A 20461-nucleotide genomic window follows, 5' to 3' on the forward strand; every position below is an offset into this window, starting at 1 on the left:
CCGGTTATTGGCAATCCTCTCCTCAGCACGAGGAGAAGAAAGCTGGTAAGCAGCATTTTGCAGGGGGACATCTACACTGATCACCAGGACACTGATCAGTGCCCCGATCATCAGTTCAGTGTAGCCCCATCAGTGTGGCCAATAGTGCCCATGTGTGCTGGCAATCACTGCCCATCAGTTGAATCCGTGCCATCTATCAGGCTGCACTGATGAGGAGTCACTGATGGGCACTATCAGTGCCCATCAGTGAAGGAGAAAAATTACTTATTTACAAAACTTTATAACTGAAACTAAGAAAAACATTTTTTCAATATTTGTGGTCTTTTTATGTTTTAGCAAAAAATAAAAACCCCAGTGGTGATCAAATACCACCAAAAGAGAGCTCTATTTGTCTAAACAAAAAGATAAAAATTTAGTTTGGGTACAGTGTTGCATGACCGTGCAATTGTCTTTCAAAGTATGAGAGCGCAGAAAGCTGAAAATTGGTCTGGGCAGGAAGGGGTTAAATGTGCCTGGTAGACAAGTGGTTAAAGAGGAACTCTCAACCCTCCTTTCCCTCTCTTTCTTAAGGTTAACCTGGTCTGCTGGGTAAAGCTGAATGAACATAATCTCCCACCCAGCAATTCCAGCGCTGGCTGTAATCCTCCAAAAGTCACTGCATCCTGTTCTATCATCTTTTTTACTGATCTCATCATTCCAGCTGTCTCTTCTGGTTCTTAAGAGATGGCCCCCTGATGATGTTCCACTGCACATGCATGTGTTCTATGTAGCCCAAAGCCTTCTGGGACACGTGATGTGGGTACCCCAGAAGGTTTCAAGTGAGGAGACGTCACTCTTGGCTAGGTAAGAAAGGCAGATGTGCAGGCTGTTTCTCACAGGAAAAGGGTATCCCTCCAGAAAAAAAAAAATAAATTAAAAGGGGGGTAGAAGACGACACTGCAAGTAGTGAAGAGCCACGTCACGGCATGTAATGGCAGAGCTATGTTTTATAAACGTCCATTCAAAATATCCAGAGTTTAAAATGGTATCCAGAGGCAAGGGTTGCATATTAGAACTACTTCTTCAACTACAAAGCAAATCATGCAGTGTTTCTATTGATTTATTAGACGAACATGATAGCCAAAGCAAGGACAGACATCCTGATATCAACCACAGCTCATGAAAAATGAGCAAAAGTAAGATCTGAGGATTTTTAAAGCATACTAATGGTCTCCCATTGCTGATGGTGATGTATTATTTATGGGGAACTGGGAGAAAGGAGGGAAATCTTAAGGCAAGGCTCCTGATAAGAGGGCTGTTGGTGCTAACAAGTTGGATTTGATTCTTAGTGACCTTACTGGTTCTCAATCTTCGGAATGATCAGTCATTATTCTTTCTTAAACCTACTATCATTTCCATTTACGTTAATTGAAGTCATCCATTTTATCTTTTTATTTAATTTCTTCTTCTAGAATTCTAAACCTGTCCAGTAAAAAGCCAAAGTGCAATAGGCGATCATCAGGAATTTGGATTTAGCTGTCCTTGGTATTTTCCAGTCAACCTGTGGCAAGGCTTTGAGCAGCTTGATTGTCAAAAATAGAGAGGACCACAGTGGATAGTTCCAATTTAAGGCCTTATGCACACTGCTGCTCTTAAACTCATGTTTAGGAGCTTTTGGTGTTCTTTTGTCAAAGCCCCCTGAACTCCGTAAGAGCCTATGTGTCCATGCAACATTTGCTTTTACCAGTGGTTAGGAGCAGCAGAGCTTAGAGGCAGTACTATGCTCTTATCCTGAATGTAGAAGAGTCACATTCAGGAGAGGAGTGTTTCGACAGAAAAACACCAAACGTGGCAAAAACATATATTCTTTTGGCCGATTAACTAAATAACGGTCCAAGCGCTTGACACAGGTAAACGCATTACAAATGTTTTCCAGCGTCCCGTTTTTTTTGTTTTTGCTTTCAGAAATGAACATCAGGAGCAGTTGTTTTAACACCCAGTGTACTTGTACTCAGATTATTTTTTATAATATTTTAACTTTGGTTGGTGTAATAGGCCGCTCAATGAGTCCACACAGAAAGTAGGACCTCGTGCACATGGATGCTTAGCAGCTCCTATGTGCTGAAGTCTGAAAACCCCTGTGTATTGGCAGCACCAGACTGCAGAAAGCAATTGAAAAGCTGTACATGGCCATACTAGGGTAGACGCTGATGGCCCCTGCATTGGCGTTTATCAGTGCATGTGCGTATGGTGCTTCAACCTGAACACATCATTTTGATGTTTGGAGAACAGCTCTGAAAAGGCATTCACCAGTAAATGCCAATGCAGAAGCCATCAGCCATTTCTCAACCATGGGCGTGTAAAGCCATTCAATTGTATTGGTGGCTATATGTGGCATGTGCAGCTCCCAGGTGCCAGAAAGAGTTGGGGATTTTATAGCTCAGTAAGCGTCCATGTGCATGAGGTCTAATACTGTGACAATTGAAGACAATGGCAATCACATGATTAGGAACCATGCTGATTGGTTCCTGATCCTCAGTTAAGACTGTTGCGCTGGATATAGTAGGCTTTTTTCGCAGCCTAAGGCTAGATCAGCATTTCCAAGAAAAGAAATAAGTCTGAAAACATACAATACAATAAAAAAAGCCTTACCGTGCAACACGATTGCAAAATACCATGCTGTGTAAACATTCAGACTTTTGGGGAAAAAAAAAGTGGTTCTAACCTCAACAACCAACTCCGAGGCACGTTTTAGTTTTGCAAACTGAACTGGGGGCCCTTTAAATACATTACAAAGAAACTTTGGGGTTACTCATTATTATACTAATGAAAAGATCTCTTTCCTGAAAATGCACTCTACATGCTGCAATTATGGTAAGCAGAAGCTGGCTTCCTCTCCATCTTTGTAATGTTCAACATATGTGACATTGGTAGTTCATTTCGTAAAAGCTGGAGAGCACAAAGTGTTTATAAGCAGGAATATACTATTTTTATATACTGTAGCGTGGACCTTTTCCCAGACATTTGTGTACGTTTCACGCGGTGGAGCTGTTTGTCAGCGCCTTGTTTCTGCTACCACAGCCTAATGAGACTCCAGCTAGCAGGGCATTGGTGAGACATTTGGGTGGTTTTTATACCATATCTAACGAGCAGCTCTGTTGGTGGTCTGCGGTATGGTGCTGGTATAATCATGCCATCATGAAAAGTTTGTCATATATGAAAGGAAGAAACAAGGATGCACGGTATTGTTTTCTGTGGTGGGAGAGAGATTCAAAGACCACACAGGTTGCTCATGATCCCCAGTGGAACCACACATGGGACAACAGATCTAAAACTGAGGTATGGCCCACAGCTCCAACTGCCCTTCATTTGGAGGAACAGTCCCTCTTTTGGAACTTTTGAAAGCTTCTGTTCATGTTTCCTCCTCTGTTGTCCCTCTTTTCAGTATAACACTTTTTTTTACTATCAAGAGTGTTATACTGCACAACGCTTTTTATCCAACATTTATATTATTGTTAGTTTAATTCCAGGTATGTTTATTTTTGCATAGTTAAGCTTGGACCAATGTAATTATTCATATTCTGTCCCTGGCTGATCCCTGTGAAAGCAGATAATTAATATAGTAGCTGCCACTACTACAGTGATACTCCCTGTCTTCTGGGTCCTGTGCCAGGGAGCTGCTCTGCTTGTAAGCAAAATGGATCGCTTGCTCAGCATGGGCACCATTCAAAGAGCGCCTTGTATTTTTCTTGGTGAATGCAAGGCATTCTCTGATTGGACAAGGTGGAGATTGTGATGTCACTGCCTGCCTCTCCATCTCCTCCAATAGGAGACTGCTCTGCCCAGTGAGTGACCTCCTGTGGTTACTATGCAGCAAGGCAACCAATCCGCATGGGACACAGAAGACAGCAGAGGCTATCACAGTGATTCTCCACTTCTGTAGGGATTGGCCAGGCATGGAATATACATATCTACTTAGACGAAGGATAGGCAGTGGGGGGGAAAAAGGACTTATGGGTTTAACCAATCATTGTTTGCTTATTTTTCATCTATTCATTTATTAATGCAATGCATAATGGGAAGAGAGTTTTAAAGCCTACTCTTTACTGTATTTACCGATACAGTTGGGTCTGCAGGGGTTAAATGTGCAATTTGCTAGGAGGGAAAGGAAATGAGAAAAGTGCTTGCTTTACTCCTCTCTGTGCAACTGGAGGAGCATCGGTGGAGGAATAATATAGGCGTTTTGACTTGAATTCTTTTCCCCCCTAGCTAATCGAGCATTTAACTTATGCGGTGGGTGTGGGTGGGGTGGTTTTCTACCATAAGGGTAAGTGTAACAATAACCCAGAGTTGGTCTTTTACTATACACATATGACCTAAACTTTTTTTAAGCTCCTGTTGTTTTTTTGTTCCGTCCCATTGGGGTGATCTCCGTTCACTTTCGGTCTTGAAGACATAGGCATGCAATAAATTTGTGCACGTGCATTGGCAGATGTTGAGTCCATCCATTACTTGATGCACACTATATGACTGTGGAGCAGGGGCGGACTGACCATATGAGCACTTGGGCACTGCCCGAGGGCCCGGGGTCAGTAGAGGGCCCCATGAAATGCCCGTTGCCTTTTTTTATAGGATTTTTTGGGTGTGCTTTGAGTGTGGGCAAGGACACGGGCCCCATGATCCCCTATTGCCCGGGGGCCCCATGAGTTGTCAGTCTGCCCCTGCTGTGTGGAGCTTTGGTGTATTGCACACAACTGTACACAGGTACACATTTCTTACTTGTGCACTCCATCTGTCGTAATTCCTCCTCTCACCCATCCTTCTGGTTCCCCTGATGCAGCAGAAATCACCTTTTAAAGTAGGTAAATAAAAACGTACGGTCTGCTTATTTCTTAGCTTTTTTTTTATTATCTTGCATGTGGGGGGCTAATTAAAGCTTTAAAAAAAAGAAACTATGTTTACCTTAGACCCAGACTTCCAGCTATTTCCTGTAAAAAATAGGCCTCATCACTACCTCCTGGAAAGCTTTGTACTCCAAATCCAGTGAGAATGCACTCCTGCGTTGTGCAGTTTATTTTTTAACTTTTAATCTGCATTTTTTTATTCTGAAGTAGGGGCTAAGAAATAAACAGATCTTGTATTTTCATGCAGGGTCTATGTTAAAGCTGGCCATATTCAAGTAGAATTTCATTAAAAAATATTTGTTTTAAGAATGTTCATTTGATTTTCTAATCACTATTGCGGTCAAATCGAGATTAATTTTCAACTGCAGTGTTGAGAAAATTTGAAGGACAGAACCTTTTTTTCTCGAATAAACGAATTTCTCGTTCAATGTATTTAATAAGATTTTCATCACATACAATACATAAACATTGTACATATTTAACATGGGTCCAAATAACAAGTCAGGCTACATCTAAACCCCCAAAAAATAACCAAGCATCAAATTGAAATGTAGATAGTGTTTTTTTTTTTTTTTTTTTTTTTTTTTTTTATCAATTCATTCAGTATTGACCACAAACAAAAAAGTAAACTACTACTGGGTACCAATGGTGATACTGTGTAAATAACTTGGGGACCCCAGATGCCTAAAAAAACAGGCAAGCAGTGCGAAAATTAAGATCGAGAAAAAGGAAGTCAGGGGAGAGAATAAGGGGAGATGCGGAAAGGAGAGGGTCATAATCCCAAGTTGGGCTTGCGGAACATTTGCATTGGCAGTATAATGTCCAGCAGGAGGGAGCAATCAACAAGGGAGCAAAAGAGTGGGGGATGGAAATGATCTACCCATGGTTGCCAGATTTTACGAATAGACAAATTTCTAATCATGGTCCATTCACTGCGAAATTTTATTTAAACAGTAAAATATAATTTTAAGGTACTTTTGAATAATATTCATCAAGTTATTGAATGTATTGAGAATCTGAATTCTAGCCATACTTGAAGGACAACCGCTAGAATCGATATAGACTAGGCATAGATCGATCACTAGTGGGGTGATTTAAAAAAAAGCAGCAAATGGATTCCCTGATCTACAGTGCCTTGAAAAAGTATTCAAACCCCTTGAAATTTCCCACATTTTGTCATGTTACAACCAAAAACATAAATATATTTTATGTGATAGACCAAAACAAAGTGGCACAAAATTGTGAAGTGGAAGGAAAATGATAAATTGTCAAGATTTATTAGAAATAAATCTGAAACCAAGTGTGGCATGCATTTGTATTCAGAGCCACCTTTTCCCTTCAATTATAGCTGCAAGTCTTTTTGGGGATGTCTCTTCCAGCTTTGCACATCTCGAGAGGGACATTTTTGCCCATTCTTCTTTGCAAAATAGCTCAAGCTCTGTCAGATTGGATGGAGAATGTCTGTGAACAGCAATTTTCAAGTCTTGCCACAAATTCTAAATTGGATTTAGGTCTGGACTTTGAGTGGGCCATTCTAACACAGGAATATGCTTTGATCTAAACCATTCCATTGTAGCTCTGGCTGTATGTTTAGGGTCATTGTCCTGCTGGAATGTGAACCTCCACCCCAATCTCAAGACTTTTTAAGACTCTAACAGCTTTTCTTCTAAGATTGCCCTGAATTTGGCTCCATCCATCTTCCCACCAACTCTGATCAGCTTCCTTGTCCCTGCTGAAGAAAAGCATCCACACAACATGAGGCTGCTTCCACCATGTTTCACGGTGGCGATGGCGTGTTCAGGGTGATGTGCAGTGTTAGTTTTCCTCCACATATAGCGTTTTGCTTTTAGGCCCAAAAGTTCAATTTTTGTCTCATCCTGACCAGAACAAGTTTGCCGTGTTCCTCACATGGCTTCTAGCAAACTGCAAACAGGACTTCTTATGGCTTTCTTTCAACAATGGCTTTCTTCTTGCCACTCTTCCATAAAGGCCAGATTTGTGGAGTGTACAACTAATAGTTGTCCTATGGACAAATTCTCCCACCTGAGCTGTGGATCTCTGCAGGTCCTCCAGAGTTCCCATGGGCCTCTTGGCTCCTTCTCTGAACAATGCTCTCTTTGCCCGACCTGTCCGTTTAGGTGGACGGCCATGTCTTGGTAGGTTTACAGTTGTGCCATACTCTTTCCATTTTCGGATGATGGTTTGAACGGTGCTCCGTGAGTTGATTAAAGCAGGGCTAGGTTATAAAAAAAATCCCAAGCTTTGAACTTCTCCACAACTTTATCCCTGACCTGTCTGGTGTGTTCCTTGGCCTTCATGATGCTGTTTGTTCACTAATGTTCTCTAACAAACCTGAGGGCTTCATAGAACATCTGTATTTATACTGAGATTAAATTACACACAGGTGGACTCTATTTACTAATTAGGTGACTTCTGAAGGCAATTGGTTAAACTAGATTTTAGTTCGGGTTATCAGAGTAAAGGGGGCTGAATACAAATGCATGCCACACTTTTCAGATATTTATTAGTAAACAAATGTTGAAAACCATTTTTCATTTTCCTTCCACTTCGCAGTTGTGTGCTACTTTGTGTTGGTCTATCACTTGCAACCAAAAATGTAAATGTATTTTATTGGGATTTTAACATGACAATGTGAAAAATTGCAAGGGGTATGCTTGTGTACAGTGCCTTGAAAAAGTATTCAAAGTGGAAGGAGGAATATTCCCCACTGTGCTATTGTATGCTGACAGCATAGACTCCTCAAAATACACTGATCAGTGCCACAACCAATTGGCTGCAGCTGCTGATCGAATGAAAAATCCCCAACATCCTTGGGCTTCTGTCAAGTGTGAACGGCCATAGATGGATTAAAATTTGTCTGGTTCCTGCTAAACTTCCCGAATTTCTATCCATCTATGGACAACTTTATTCAGCAAGAACAAGACAAACCGATTTTCCTTCAGACACCCTGTCAATCAAGCCCATCCGTCAAGCCATGATCTGATAGCCTTATATTAGAAGATGAGGGCTGCACTCCTTCCTGTTTGACCTTGGTAACAGATGGGTGGTTGTAGTGACTGTAGCAGATGCTGCTGCATAAACCACAGTAAAATGATGAGACGCCATGTTTCAAGGACATGTGGGGTCCATTCTTCAAGGCGACAGTGACCCTTTGTCGCCTTGAGGAAAGGAGCCTGTATGCCCCGTAACATTGGATTACTTGACTGATTTGACATTGCACTAATAAAGGTGTATAGGTTTGCAATGGAGATGTCTCATTGTTTTAAGATCTGACAGCAGAATAACCTGCTACATCGGCTGGAGGCTTCATTTCTCATTTCTTGAGTGGGCTTACACTGGTGTGCTGCGGTTTGGCTGCAATATGATTATATGTGCTGTTTACCCATGGTTTTAGGAGCGCTCTCATTCACGTCTATTAGACCATGCATTTTCTGAAAGTGCATCCAAGATACAGCATGCAGGACTTTGATGCTCATTCATGAAACTGCATGGCCTAATAGAAGTCAATAGAATCGCAGTTAAAACCGCAGGTAAACTGCACATACAATCGCTTTGTGGACAAACCACAGGACCCCAGTGTGAACCTGCTCTCAAAGAGTCTAAAATTGTAACCACACTTGACCTCTTAAGCAGGCCATACATGGATGGAATTCTGAACTATTTTTCGATCGAAAACATTGTTTGTTCTGTAATCCAATGGTGCCACTAATGATTTTGAAAATCTGTCGTTTTTCACAAATTTTCCAGCATGCCCAATAAACTAAATGGGGAGGAACCACGAAAATTGGCCTGTGCCATTGCCCCACTAACAGCGAAAATCAGCCTATTATTCTTAGGTCTGATCTTCAAATAAAAAATCGTTTGAAAATCGTCCCATGTATGGCCGGCCTTAGAAAAATGAATCACATTCCACCAGGGGCAGACTGACAACTCGTGGGGCCCCTGGGCAATAGGGGATCGTGGGGCCCGTGTCCTTGCCCAAACTCAAAAAAGCCTATGAAAAAGGTACCAGGGGCATCTCATGGGGCCCCCTACTGGCCCCGGGCCCTCGGACAGTGCCAGAGTTTCCAAATTCAGTCCGCCCCTGCATTCCACCTGTACTGGAAAATAAGTTATTTCAGTTCACTCTTTCATTTTCCACTTGAGTGATATGATGCAGTTCATGCAGATTTTATTTCTGGCACTTGGGCAAATGAGGCCTAGTCTGTGACATCATCGCCTAATGATAACCTGCTCCAAAAAATCCATAGCAGTAATACATACACAGCAGTAATACATATCGTTCCTAGACATTCAATAGGAAGTGATTCAGAACAAAATTGCTCCACTTTGGTTGTTCTAGTTAGGTGACTCAGCCACCGTGAAATAAAAGGATGAGGATAAAAAGAAATTGCCATTATTGTTACTCTACCCTCCTCAAAATTTCCTAAAATTTAAAATTACTTTTTTTTTTTTTTTACTGTGTTCAGGCAATTCAAGTAATTGTATGATTGTGATTGTTTCTATAAAGCGTCATTGTGGATTGTGCCCTCTCCAAACACCACAATGTGAGTCAAAGCAAATTGCGTTTTGGAACTGGTTGTGTAATCACCAAAAGGAGAGTTTATTTAGTCTGAACACAAAGGGAGCATTGTCTGGCATCCCCATAAACTGGTGCGGCAGACGTTTCCAAGGAAAAGGGGTCAAGAACCACACAGACTGTGGAAGGAAATCTGATTTAAAAAAAAAATACATTTAGAACATTAAGAGCCTGCAAAGAAAAGACTAAGCAGTTTTCCAATTTTCATGCAACATAAAATACTTGTGTGCGTATTAACATTTTGGAATAAATAAAGTGTATGTCATACCAAAAACTTTTGTTTCTAGATTTGGATAGAGTAGAAAAGGATTAGAACTCTAGCTGAGTTTTCACTGCTGTCCGCGGCTCCGATGGAGAGATTTTCCTTCACTTCCTGTCCTGGTGACAACATTATTACCAGGCAGGGAATGAAGGAACTTTTTAATGAGGAACTTTACCCTTGCCTACAAAAATACAGTTCATTTGCTATTTATGTTTGGATCAGCGGGGGTTGTGAGTATGTTTATGCAGCATAGAAAGATGAGTGTCGTCGTCCTCAGGCACCACTCCAGACAAGCTTTGAAAGGAGAGAATAAGCGCAGGGCATACATAACAGGGTGGAAGTAAAACCTGACAGGATAGGGTTAAGGTGCGGTTGATATTTGAAATCTGAGCACATTTACCGGATTGGTAGAGTGGACGGGGTGATGGGAGGAGCTGACGAGAGAAGAGTTGGGGGGGGTGGGTGGAGTGAAGGGCATCACTTGCAAGCTGGAAATCCATCGGTGGAACGTCCCTCCTTCCTGTCCTGGTAATTGGGTTGGCTTGGTTTGTAGGAGGTGGGGTGCAGTTGGGGTCCTTTATGGGGGTCTAAAAACGTGTATGTTGGTAAAACGGTGGGACCCATCTTGGGTATGGAGCCCTCCGGATGGTCTGGTTCAGTTTAGACTGACCGTGGAGGTAAGGTTGGTAGGGGTCTGTGGTCAGTTAGGATAGTCTCCGAGGTGGTGTTTAGCGGATGGGTATAGAGCCTAGCTTAATGGTACCACGGACTCCAAAATGGAGGTGTCATCGTCAAGGATCCGCAACTGTTCTTGGAGGTGGATTGTTTATAATGGTGAATGTTTTGCTTGTTATTTATGGTTTTGTTTAATAAAGGGCCGATTTTGGCAATTTGCTCCATTTTGGGTGTTGATGTCGTTATTTAAGGAAATAAGGGGGTGGAAATGGGGGGCGGTTTAGAGTGGGCATAGGCAACAGGTGGTTTTATAAGTCCATTGTGAGTATGATACCTACTTTTGAATCTTTCAATAAATATATTTTTTACGATCATGCACTAGGCTGGTGTGCCCTCTTTTTGTTTTTCTTTTACATAGGCAACAGAAGGTGTATCTGGAATTCTCAAAAATGGTGCAGCGCTGAAAATATAAGATAAATACCAAAATAATACTAATCTATAATGTGCCCCAATATATTATTATTATTATTATACAGTATTTATAAAGCGCCAATAGTTCGCTCAGCGCTGTACATTACAAAGGGAGACAGAACATGTGACAGAACAATACCAATACAATGCAAAACATGAGGGGATCGAGGGCCCTGCTCTTTCGAGCTATATAATTGAGAATTCAATAAACGTACATACTGTGCCCAAACAATGTGACCTCAATAAATACGTGAAAATAAAGATGCTCAAATAGACTTCTCCTAAAAGGATTATAAAGCAACTAAACACAAACCCCTCAACCCAGGGGGTATCTACACTGTGATTGGTGCAAACGTGAATAAACACAGAAAATAGATTCTAAAAAAAGTCCTTAAATCAGATCATAAGTGCTTCAAAATCCTGAAAATCATGCAACGAGCCAATGGTGACGATAATCCGTGAACAGTGTCAGCATACTTTATCCACACTGGGTCGTGACGCAGTTTCCGGTGCGCGGTGACGCACATCCAGCGTTGGACGCCATCTTGGAACACCCAAAAAAAAACCCTAACCCATGCAGTACACCCATACATGAGGACAGAGGAGTATCTATATTGGGGATAAAACGTGAGTGGGCATTTTATATATTTAATAAAGGAGACCTTTATCTCAATTACTACACTATGGAAGATTTCTTTCTCACTCACCGTAAGCATGGGTGAGAATTATAGATTGATCCATCCTGAGAGCCCTGAAGTGCTATTCAGAGGAACTACAGGTGAAATACTGCCAGCCAGGTCTGGAGTAGGATCCAGTTGTGATCCTGAAAGCGAAGTGGCCCATTGGGTCGATGAAAGGAGGTGAGGAGGCATTTTAGCCAGTGTGGATAAAGTGTGCTGACACTGTTCACGGATTATCGTCAGCATTGCCACGTTGCATGATTTTCAGGATTTTGAAGCACTTATGATCTGATTTATTTATGGACTTTTTTTTGGAATCTATTTATTTGCTGTGTTTATTCACGTTTGCACCAATCACAGTGTAGATACCCCCTGGGTTGAGGGGTTTGTGTTTAGTTTTATAATCCTTTTAGAGGAGTCTATTTGAGCATCTTTAATTTTCACGTATTTATTGAGGTCACATTGTTTGGGCACAGTATGCACGTTTATTGAATTATCAATTATATATTGGGGCACATTATATATTAGTATTATTTCGGTATTTATCTAATATTTTCAGCGCTGCACCACTTTTGAAAATTATTGTTTATCACTGTTTTTAGGTATCAGTCTGGGGTGTCAGCAGCGGATAGCTTTAGTTACATTTATCACTTCCCTTTTGTGCGCAGGAGGATTTCTTTCATATATTAGAAGGTGTATCTGAACTATCCTAGTCATGTCCCTTGCTGCTATTTTTATCTTGTCTGCCACTTACCCAAACTGTAAAAGAACAGCTAGCCAGGGCTGTTCACATGGGGTGGCTTTGCTTGAATTTTTAACTTGGAGTAAACAGTTTGACAAGCGGCACTGCTTCATCAGGGCAGCACCACAGCCGCATGCAACATGATAGTGCTAGTGCAGTGTGGCAGTGCAACATGGTAGTTGTAAAGCAGGCAGTGAGAAGGTGATATAACCCCTCCTCACCACCTGTCAAATGCATTCATTGCAAATGCAGAACACTCTTCAGAGGGCACCCACTCTATCGTGAGTGTGAGAGTTCTGTGATCCTCAATAGCTCGTGTCTTCCTACATCATCGGAAGCCAACTGTTCCTTCCAGATTCCTGCATCCAGTCCCCTGACGATGCTCCCTGAGCATGCTTATCTGTTCTAAATTGCCCTGAAGCCTCCTGAGATGCATGAAGCGGGTGCCTCCGAAGAATGCAAAAAAGGCAAAGGTGCCAGCTTCTTTGTTAAAAGAAAAAAAATGTTGCAATTATATGAAAGGAGGGCGCAATATTATGTAAACTAGAAAAATTTGAGTGAAGGTCTGCTTTAATAGAGACACAGATGAGAATAAAAACCACACAGGGGTTCTATCCTGCCCTACTCTAAGACAGGCATATATACATTTGATTTTCTTTAGTAATGTTAGATTGATTCATCCTCACTTCCTGTCCTGGAAATGAGGGGAACTCTCCAATGGATCTGGGGATAGCAGGAATAACTTAACAGGGGTTCTTGTTCTTCCCCACTCTATCCAAAACCAAAAAAAAACGTTTTGGGTGGACACATTTTTAAAACAAAAAAATGTATTCACATTTTTATATCATATATAGTTCACCAGCATTTTCTAAAGTGAAACCATGCCTTGTCACTGCAAGGCAAACTTAATCCCCCCCAACTTCCTCCAACAGCCTCCTCTCCCCTATACAGTAGAAAACGTAGACTGAAATAGGGAGGGGAAGAAGTTGAGAAAAGTCAAGCTTGTCCCATGCAGGTTTGCTGACAGGAGGAGAAAACAAAGATGAGTTCATCAATCTGATGTTGCGGCACTGGCTGGGGATGGAGGTGACCTAGCTGCATTGGCTAACTGCAGTAGAAAAAAGTAAGGTCACCAATCTGGCTGTGCTGTCTGACTGGGCTGTGCAAGTCTCAAGACTGCATGGACAGAAATACAAAAACTTTGGAAGCTAAAACCACTTCTATATATTTATTTCAACTGTGTATTTAGTTGTCTGGAGTTCAACATGTGTCATCCAAACTACAGCTTGATTATTTTTGGCAATCAGTAAGAACAAATTACTAAAAAGGAAGACATGCATATGGCAATTTAGCAAAACATAATCAAAGGATTGTAATAAGGAATTATGACTGAATAATAGCTGTAACATATGTGACTGGTATTAGTAGCTCCTATGCTGCATACATGACTTGTGGATGACTGGACACATTCTGCACTCTTGGTGTCTCACAAATGGAATTTAATCTAATGTAACAAAAATAAACTTTGTTTTAGATTAATGGTCCATAAGATTAGGACTTTATGGACTAGATACTTAAACTGCTTTTAATGATTTTTTTTTTCTTCTCCGTTTCCTTTCAGTCCCAAAGAAACTGCTGTATGAATCTCAGCCAAAGTCAACAAATTACCACGGAGTGCGGCAAACTCGCTTCCCAGAGCGGCCTGGACTTCATGATCGCAATGTGATTGGGGATGGGGCCTTCTTCCCAGACCCTGCCTTCATAACTGAACACGTTCTACCAGGTACACTACCATTCAACGTACAAAGAAAAGAAAATGGATATTCAAAGCTTGTTTCATTTAAACTTGGGTTCAGCAGAATGGAGTAAACATGCTTTACTCTGCCAATCCCTCCACTGGCTTCCGATTGCGCAACGGATCAAATTCAAAATCCTAACGCTGACGTACAAAGCTGTCCACCATACTGCCCCGAACTACATCACTGACCTAATATCCAAGTACCGCCCAGCATGCACACTCCGCTCCTCACAAGACCTCCTTCTCTCTAGTTCCCTGGTCTCCTCCTCCCATGCCCGCCTCCAGGACTTCTCCAGGGTGTCACCCATCCTCTGGAACTCCCTGCCCCAACCCATCAGATTATCACCTACTCTCCTCTCCTTTAGGCGCACCCTGAAAACCCATCTCTTCAGGGAAGCCTACCCCACCCCCTGCTAACTTGCCGACCTCCTCCACTCTTCCTACCACTCCATCCCCCACAGCTATCTCCTCCTGTGCCACCACCCCCTCCCTCCTAGATTGTAAGCTCGAAAGAGCAGGGCCCCCAATCCCCTCATGTTTTGCATTGTATTGGTATTGTTCTGTCACATGTTCTGTCTCCCTTTGTAATGTACAGCGCTGAGCGAACTATTGGCGCTTTATAAATACTGTATAATAATAATAATTGGTCAAATTGCATGCATGAGTGCCCCACTCTGAACAGCTGATCTGCAACTGCATCAGGATGGTCAATCAGGAATCCAGGTGGTTGACGGCCAGGCTACATTCAGGACAGTGGAGGACAGTAGTGGTTCCACATTGACCACATAAATGTATCTGTGCAATTATGACACAACCACACTGACCTTCTTGGTAGATGAACATCTGAACAGTTATCTAATCGCTTGATCCAAATTATTTAATTTTTGATAGAGCGAGGAAGTTAGTCTCTGTGGCATTTTTTACAAATTACATTTGTGAACCTCTTGGGGTGATTTCCCCCAACACTTTTTGTAAGGATGACGACGATGACCAAATGGATAGTGTTTCTCCAAAATTATGTCTTCTGTTTGAGTCTTGAGTCTTTGCAAAGGCATGTTCATCATTTCTGTGATTGTTTCCCTCGAAGATATTGATGGTCCTCCTCTTCATCTTTACTTGTCTTGTCCTTAGGGTTCATTCACACTAGGTTTTTCAAATTGCAGTGATTCTGCCCATGATTTGAAAATGCGTAATCGCATTTTCAGGTGCCATTTATTACAATGGCAGCTAAGAATGCATGACTTTTCTGCCGTGATTGCGGCACGTTTTTCCACAAGGGAAACCTGCTGCAATCGCACAAGAAAACCGTGGGTAGCGTGACACCCAGAAAGGGGTTTCGGAACCTTTTCTGGTCGTTGCACACCCCGTGATTTTGTTTGTTCGATTGCGGTGCATCTGCTGCAAAATAAAATGCACCGTGATTGCGGCAAAAACGCCCTGCATTTTTAACTGCCATTGAAATAAATGGCACATGAAAGCGCAATTGTGCATATTCACACTTTTATTGTGCTTTTTCAAAGTGTCGCCAGAATCGCAGCAATTCCACCCACGATTTGAAAAAACCTAGTGTGAATGGAGCCTAAGGGGGAAAAAAACATTTTGCATAACAAAGTGGTGATTAAAAGTTAAAAGGAACCTGCTGAATTTGTTTTTTTTTACTTGCAAACTCGTAGTTTAAGTTTAGACATGCGTTTTGGGGGGGGGGGGGTGTTAACTCATGGCTTAGACACATTAGTGGCCCTCCTGTCCTTAAGCTGCAGTGCCAGAAAAAGGGGGTGTTCACAAGCCATGGTCAGGAAGTTTGACGGCTGAAGCATCACATCACCTCCTGTCTATCGCCTCTGAAAAGCGATCTGAACATGAAGTGGCAGGTTTAGATGCATGTCTAAACCTAGCGTAAGGTGTGTGTACTTGCATTCATGAACATGCTCAATCATTGGCATGGCAGGTAATTAGCAATGTTGACCTACACCCTGATGTGGTAGACGGCTCAGATGTTTCTGCATGGAAAGGAATGGGAAAAAAATTGCTTAATTATGTTTTTCAGTCTATATGGACTATATGGACTCCCAGCTTCTCTGAGACCGTATGTAAACGCAATCACTAAAATCGAATCTTTAACATGGTCATGTGATTACAAAAGTCTTTTTTTCAGTAATCTTCCGTGTTAATTAAAATAATACCTAGTTATCCTGTCATGAAGGTCCTTGGTCATGCACTTTCTGATAGCTGCATGCAATTTCTTGGGCATAGCACTATTAGTGAAGTGCATGTAGTCCGGAAGTAGCTGCAAAGAGGCTGCAGAGATCAGCAGCACTGAGACGCAACAAAAGAAAGGGTAAAATCAAGGCAAATATAAAGTTTGAGCGCCATTTGTCAGTCTATCATGCAGGTCTGGGGTCCTGTGTGTAGTATAGTACCCTTTTTATAGGCATTTTATGTCACCTAATTATAGTTGAACAAAAGTTAAAATTTAAATCCAAATAAAATCTGATTGAATCTGAAATCAAACAAACCCTAAAACTTGCAGTTGATTCACAGGAAGGTTTAAAAAAAAAACCCTTTATAAATTGTGGTCTAGTTGGCTATAACCAGGGAGAAAAAAAATATTCCTAATCCCCAAAGTGATTGGGTTGCCCCCAGATCAACATTCTGCCGTCCCCACCGTATTTGCCAGTGAGGGTTTGGTGCTCTGCTCTCTTTCCACAACCCAATATTTGTTACATTAATTGGCTTTTTGATAAATTGGCCCTAGAGTGTGTGTGGGGTTGTGGGATGGGGTGGGGACACTACTCATTGCTGTGCTTCAAGATTTAAAGCATTGCCTTGTATGTTGCTGAAAAATAGATACAGATTCTACCAGTTCCACCATCTCATTCTAGAGTCACCCTCCCTATCTGTAATGAATTGTTTATTATGAACAGGACACTAGTCCCAGAACAAACAGAACAGGGCTCTATGAGGTAATTACTGAATGAAAAGCATAACCTAAAATCCTAATGTTCACTTCCCCGACTTACTAGGTCACAGGCGGAAACGGTGCTTTGCCTAAATTTAATAAGCACAAACAAGAGGAAATGATTAATAGGTCTGTCTGCGGCTTAATTGGCTCCTGATACAGAGCAGGGTTGTATAACAGGAGCAGATGCAGTGGCCTCAGTGCAGGACAGAGTCATAAAAATTACATGTGAATATATCAAAAGTGTTCTATGGCTAGATTACTGTAGAGTATGGTGATGGGCAAGAGCCATAAAATGTACTGTACATGCTTCTACCTTTCCATCCTTCTCTTTCACTCTCCTTTCCCACTTTTCTTTACATTTTCATTCTCATATTCTTTACCCTGCAATGTTTGTTTCTCTCTGTCCTTCTTTACTTGCCTGCCCTTCCTTTCCTTCCTCTTTCTTCTTTTCCTTTCCTTCAGTTCCTTTCTTCCCTTCCTTCTTTTCCTTCAGTTCCTTTCTTTCCTACCTTTCTTCCCTCCCTTTCTTCCTTTTTTCTTTCTTTCCTTTCTTCCTTTCCTTTCCTTTCCTTTATTTGTTTCCTTTCCTTTGTTTGTTTCCTTTCCTTTGTTTGTTTCCTTTCCTTTGTTTGTTTCCTTTCCTTTGTTTGTTTCCTTTCCTTTCCTCTCCTTTTTTTTTCCCCTTTCCTTTCCTTTTTTTCCCTTTCCTTTCCTTTCCTTTCCTTTCCTTTCCTCTCCTTTCCTTTCCTTTCCTTTTTTTTCCCTTTCCTTTCCTCTCCTTTCCTTTTTTTTTTCCTTTCCTTTTTTTTTTCCTTTCCTTTTTTTTTTCCTTTCCTTTTTTTTTTCCTTTCCTTTTTTTTTTTCTTTCCTCTCCTCTCCTTTCCTTTCCTTTTTTTTTTTTTTTTTCTTTTTTCCCTTTCCTTTCCTCTCCTCTCTTTTTTTTTTTTTTTTTTTTTTTTTTTTTCCCCTTTCCTTTCCTCTTTTTTTTTTTTTTTTTTTCCCTTTCCTCTCCTTTTCCTTTTTTTTTCCTTTCCTCTCCTCTCCTTTCCTTTTTTTTTTCCCTTTCCTTTCCTCTCCTTTTTTCCTTTTTTTTTTTTTTTTCCTTTCCTTTTTTTCCCTTTCCTTTTTTTCCCTTTCCTCTTCTCTCCTTTTTTTTTTTTTTTTCCCTTTCCTTTCCCTTTTTTTTCCTTTCCCTTTTTTTCCTTTTCCTTTTGCTTTCCCTTTTCCCTCCTTCCTCTCGCCCTCCTTTCTTCTTACCTTCCTTTCCTTCCTCCTTTCTCTTCCTTTTCCAAATAAGCAAGTGCTGTGCTAGTATATAACATCGCACCTGATGCAATTGAGTGTAATTTTAGCTGGTTTAACAATCAATTTAAACAAGGATAAGCTCTCTGTGTCTTTTTTCATGATACTATATGGAGGAGTAAAGGAGTAGAGTGTCGCTATAGGATAATGTTATCAACAGGATTGCTTTTACCGTTTCCCATCCGTTCTGTAGCAGAAGTACAGCTACAGGGCGGAACGGGTGCGCAAAATTACGCATGTATACGTGATTTCGCATTTCTGGGTAGGGGGCGCACACCCTACCTGCGCTGCTATTCCCGGCCACGGCTGTCAAACACCGGGTACCGGACGGGGATTGCTGAGCATCTCCGACGGGGAGGGAGGAAACTGTTTGTAAACAATACAGTTCTCTCCCCTGTCAGCTCCTGCACACTGCTTTGCATGGCTGTGCATAGCAGAACCATACAACGCAGTGTGCTTACAGAAACACAGCCCAGTATGCAAAACAACATACAGTTAACCCTTTGAGCGCCCCGGTTGTTAACCCCTTCCTGCCTAGTGCCATTAGTACAGTGTCAGTGCTTTTTATTAGCACTGATCACTGTATTGGTGTCACTAGGGATGTTAGTGACACCAAGTTAGTTCTCCCCAGTGTCAGAATGCCCACTGCAGTCCCACTATAAGTTGCTGATTGCCAACATTACTAGAAAAAAAAAAAGCTATAACGTTCACATAAACCAATTAATTTATATGTATTGGGATTTTTTTTCTGCAAAGACATGTAGCAGAATACATTTTGGCCTAAATTTATGGCGACATTTGATTTTTTTACATTTTTTTTACTGGACATGTTTAATAGCAAAAAAAAAAGGCCGACAATTTTGAGAAAAATTATATTTTTGACTTTTTATTATAGCTCAAAAAATAAAAAATGCAGAGGCGATCAAATACCAAAAGAAAGCTCCATTTGTGGGGGAAAAAAAGGATGTAAATTTCATTTGGTTGCAGCATTGCAATACCGCGCAATTATCAGTTAAAGTAACGCAATGCCTTATCACAAAAAATGGCCTGGGCAGGAAGGGGGGTAAATCCTTTGGAGGGCAAGTGGTTAACTGGGATAGTCTGCATGGTCCGCACAGTGGGCCAAATGTGCTTTTTGACCTAGCATGTTATGTGAGGTCAAAGGATCCAGGTGAGAGTACATCTAGTGGTGGTCAAGCACAAAGAGTGTATTTGTCATATGAGTACTGTTGGAGGTTGGATAAATACACAAGAAACACAAAAGATTTGTTTAGATAGGAATTTGAAGGACTTTTTAAATGTATTTATATGTGGCTGTATACTATATTGCCAAAAGTATTAGGCCATCCTTTCAAATCATTGGATTCAGGTGTTCCAATCACCTCCATGGCCACAGGTGTATAAAATCAAGTACCTAGGCATGCAGACTGCTTCTACAAACATTTGTGAAAGAATGGGTTGCTCTCAGGTGTTCAATGAATTCAAGCGTGGTACCGTGATAGGTTGCCACCTGTGCAATAAGTCCATCCAACTGTCTGCAGAGTCAATAGCTAAAGACCTCCAAACTTGGTGTGGCCTTCAGATAAGCACAACAGCAGTGCGTAGATAGTTGCATGGAATGGGTTTCAATGGCCGAGCTGCATCCAGGCCTTGCAACACGAAGTGCAATGCAAAGTGTCGGATGCAGTGGTGTAAAGCACACTGCAGTGGAGACGTGTTCTCTGGAGTGGGGAATAACGCTTCTCTGGCAATCTGATGAAGGTGTCTGGGTTTGGTGGTTGCCAGGAGAACAGTACTTGCCTGACTGCATTGTGCCAAGTGTAAAGTCTGGTGGATGGAGGATTATGGTGTGGGGTTGTTTTTCAGGGTTTGGGCTTGGTCCCTTTTGTTCAAATGAAGGGAACTCTTAAGGCATCAGCATACCAAGATACTTTGGACAATTTCATGCTCCCAACTTTGTGGGAACAGTTTGGGGATGGCCCTTTCCTGTTCCAACATGACTGCACACCAATGCACAAAGCAAAGTCCATAAAGACATGGATGAGCGAGTTTGGGGTGGAGGAACTTGACTGGCATGAATTAGAGC

General features: G+C 41.5%; 1 protein-coding gene across 2 annotated transcripts in view; it reads left to right on the plus strand.

Annotated features, from left to right (window-relative positions):
• The window catches only part of EVA1A (eva-1 homolog A, regulator of programmed cell death), a 576027-nt gene that overhangs the window by 535456 nt on the left and 20110 nt on the right, over positions 1 to 20461 (plus strand). For both annotated transcript variants that reach the window (XM_089656121.1, XM_089656120.1), the window contains one exon: positions 13935 to 14096. In XM_089656121.1, coding sequence (XP_089512247.1) covers positions 13935 to 14096 — 162 coding nt within the window. The remainder of the gene's footprint in view (positions 1 to 13934; positions 14097 to 20461) is intronic.

The sequence above is a fragment of the Staurois parvus genome, unplaced genomic scaffold, assembly GCF_062004578.1.
Source record: "Staurois parvus isolate SC_StPar_1 unplaced genomic scaffold, SC_StPar_1.0 ptg000886l, whole genome shotgun sequence".
NCBI lineage: Eukaryota > Metazoa > Chordata > Amphibia > Anura > Ranidae > Staurois > Staurois parvus.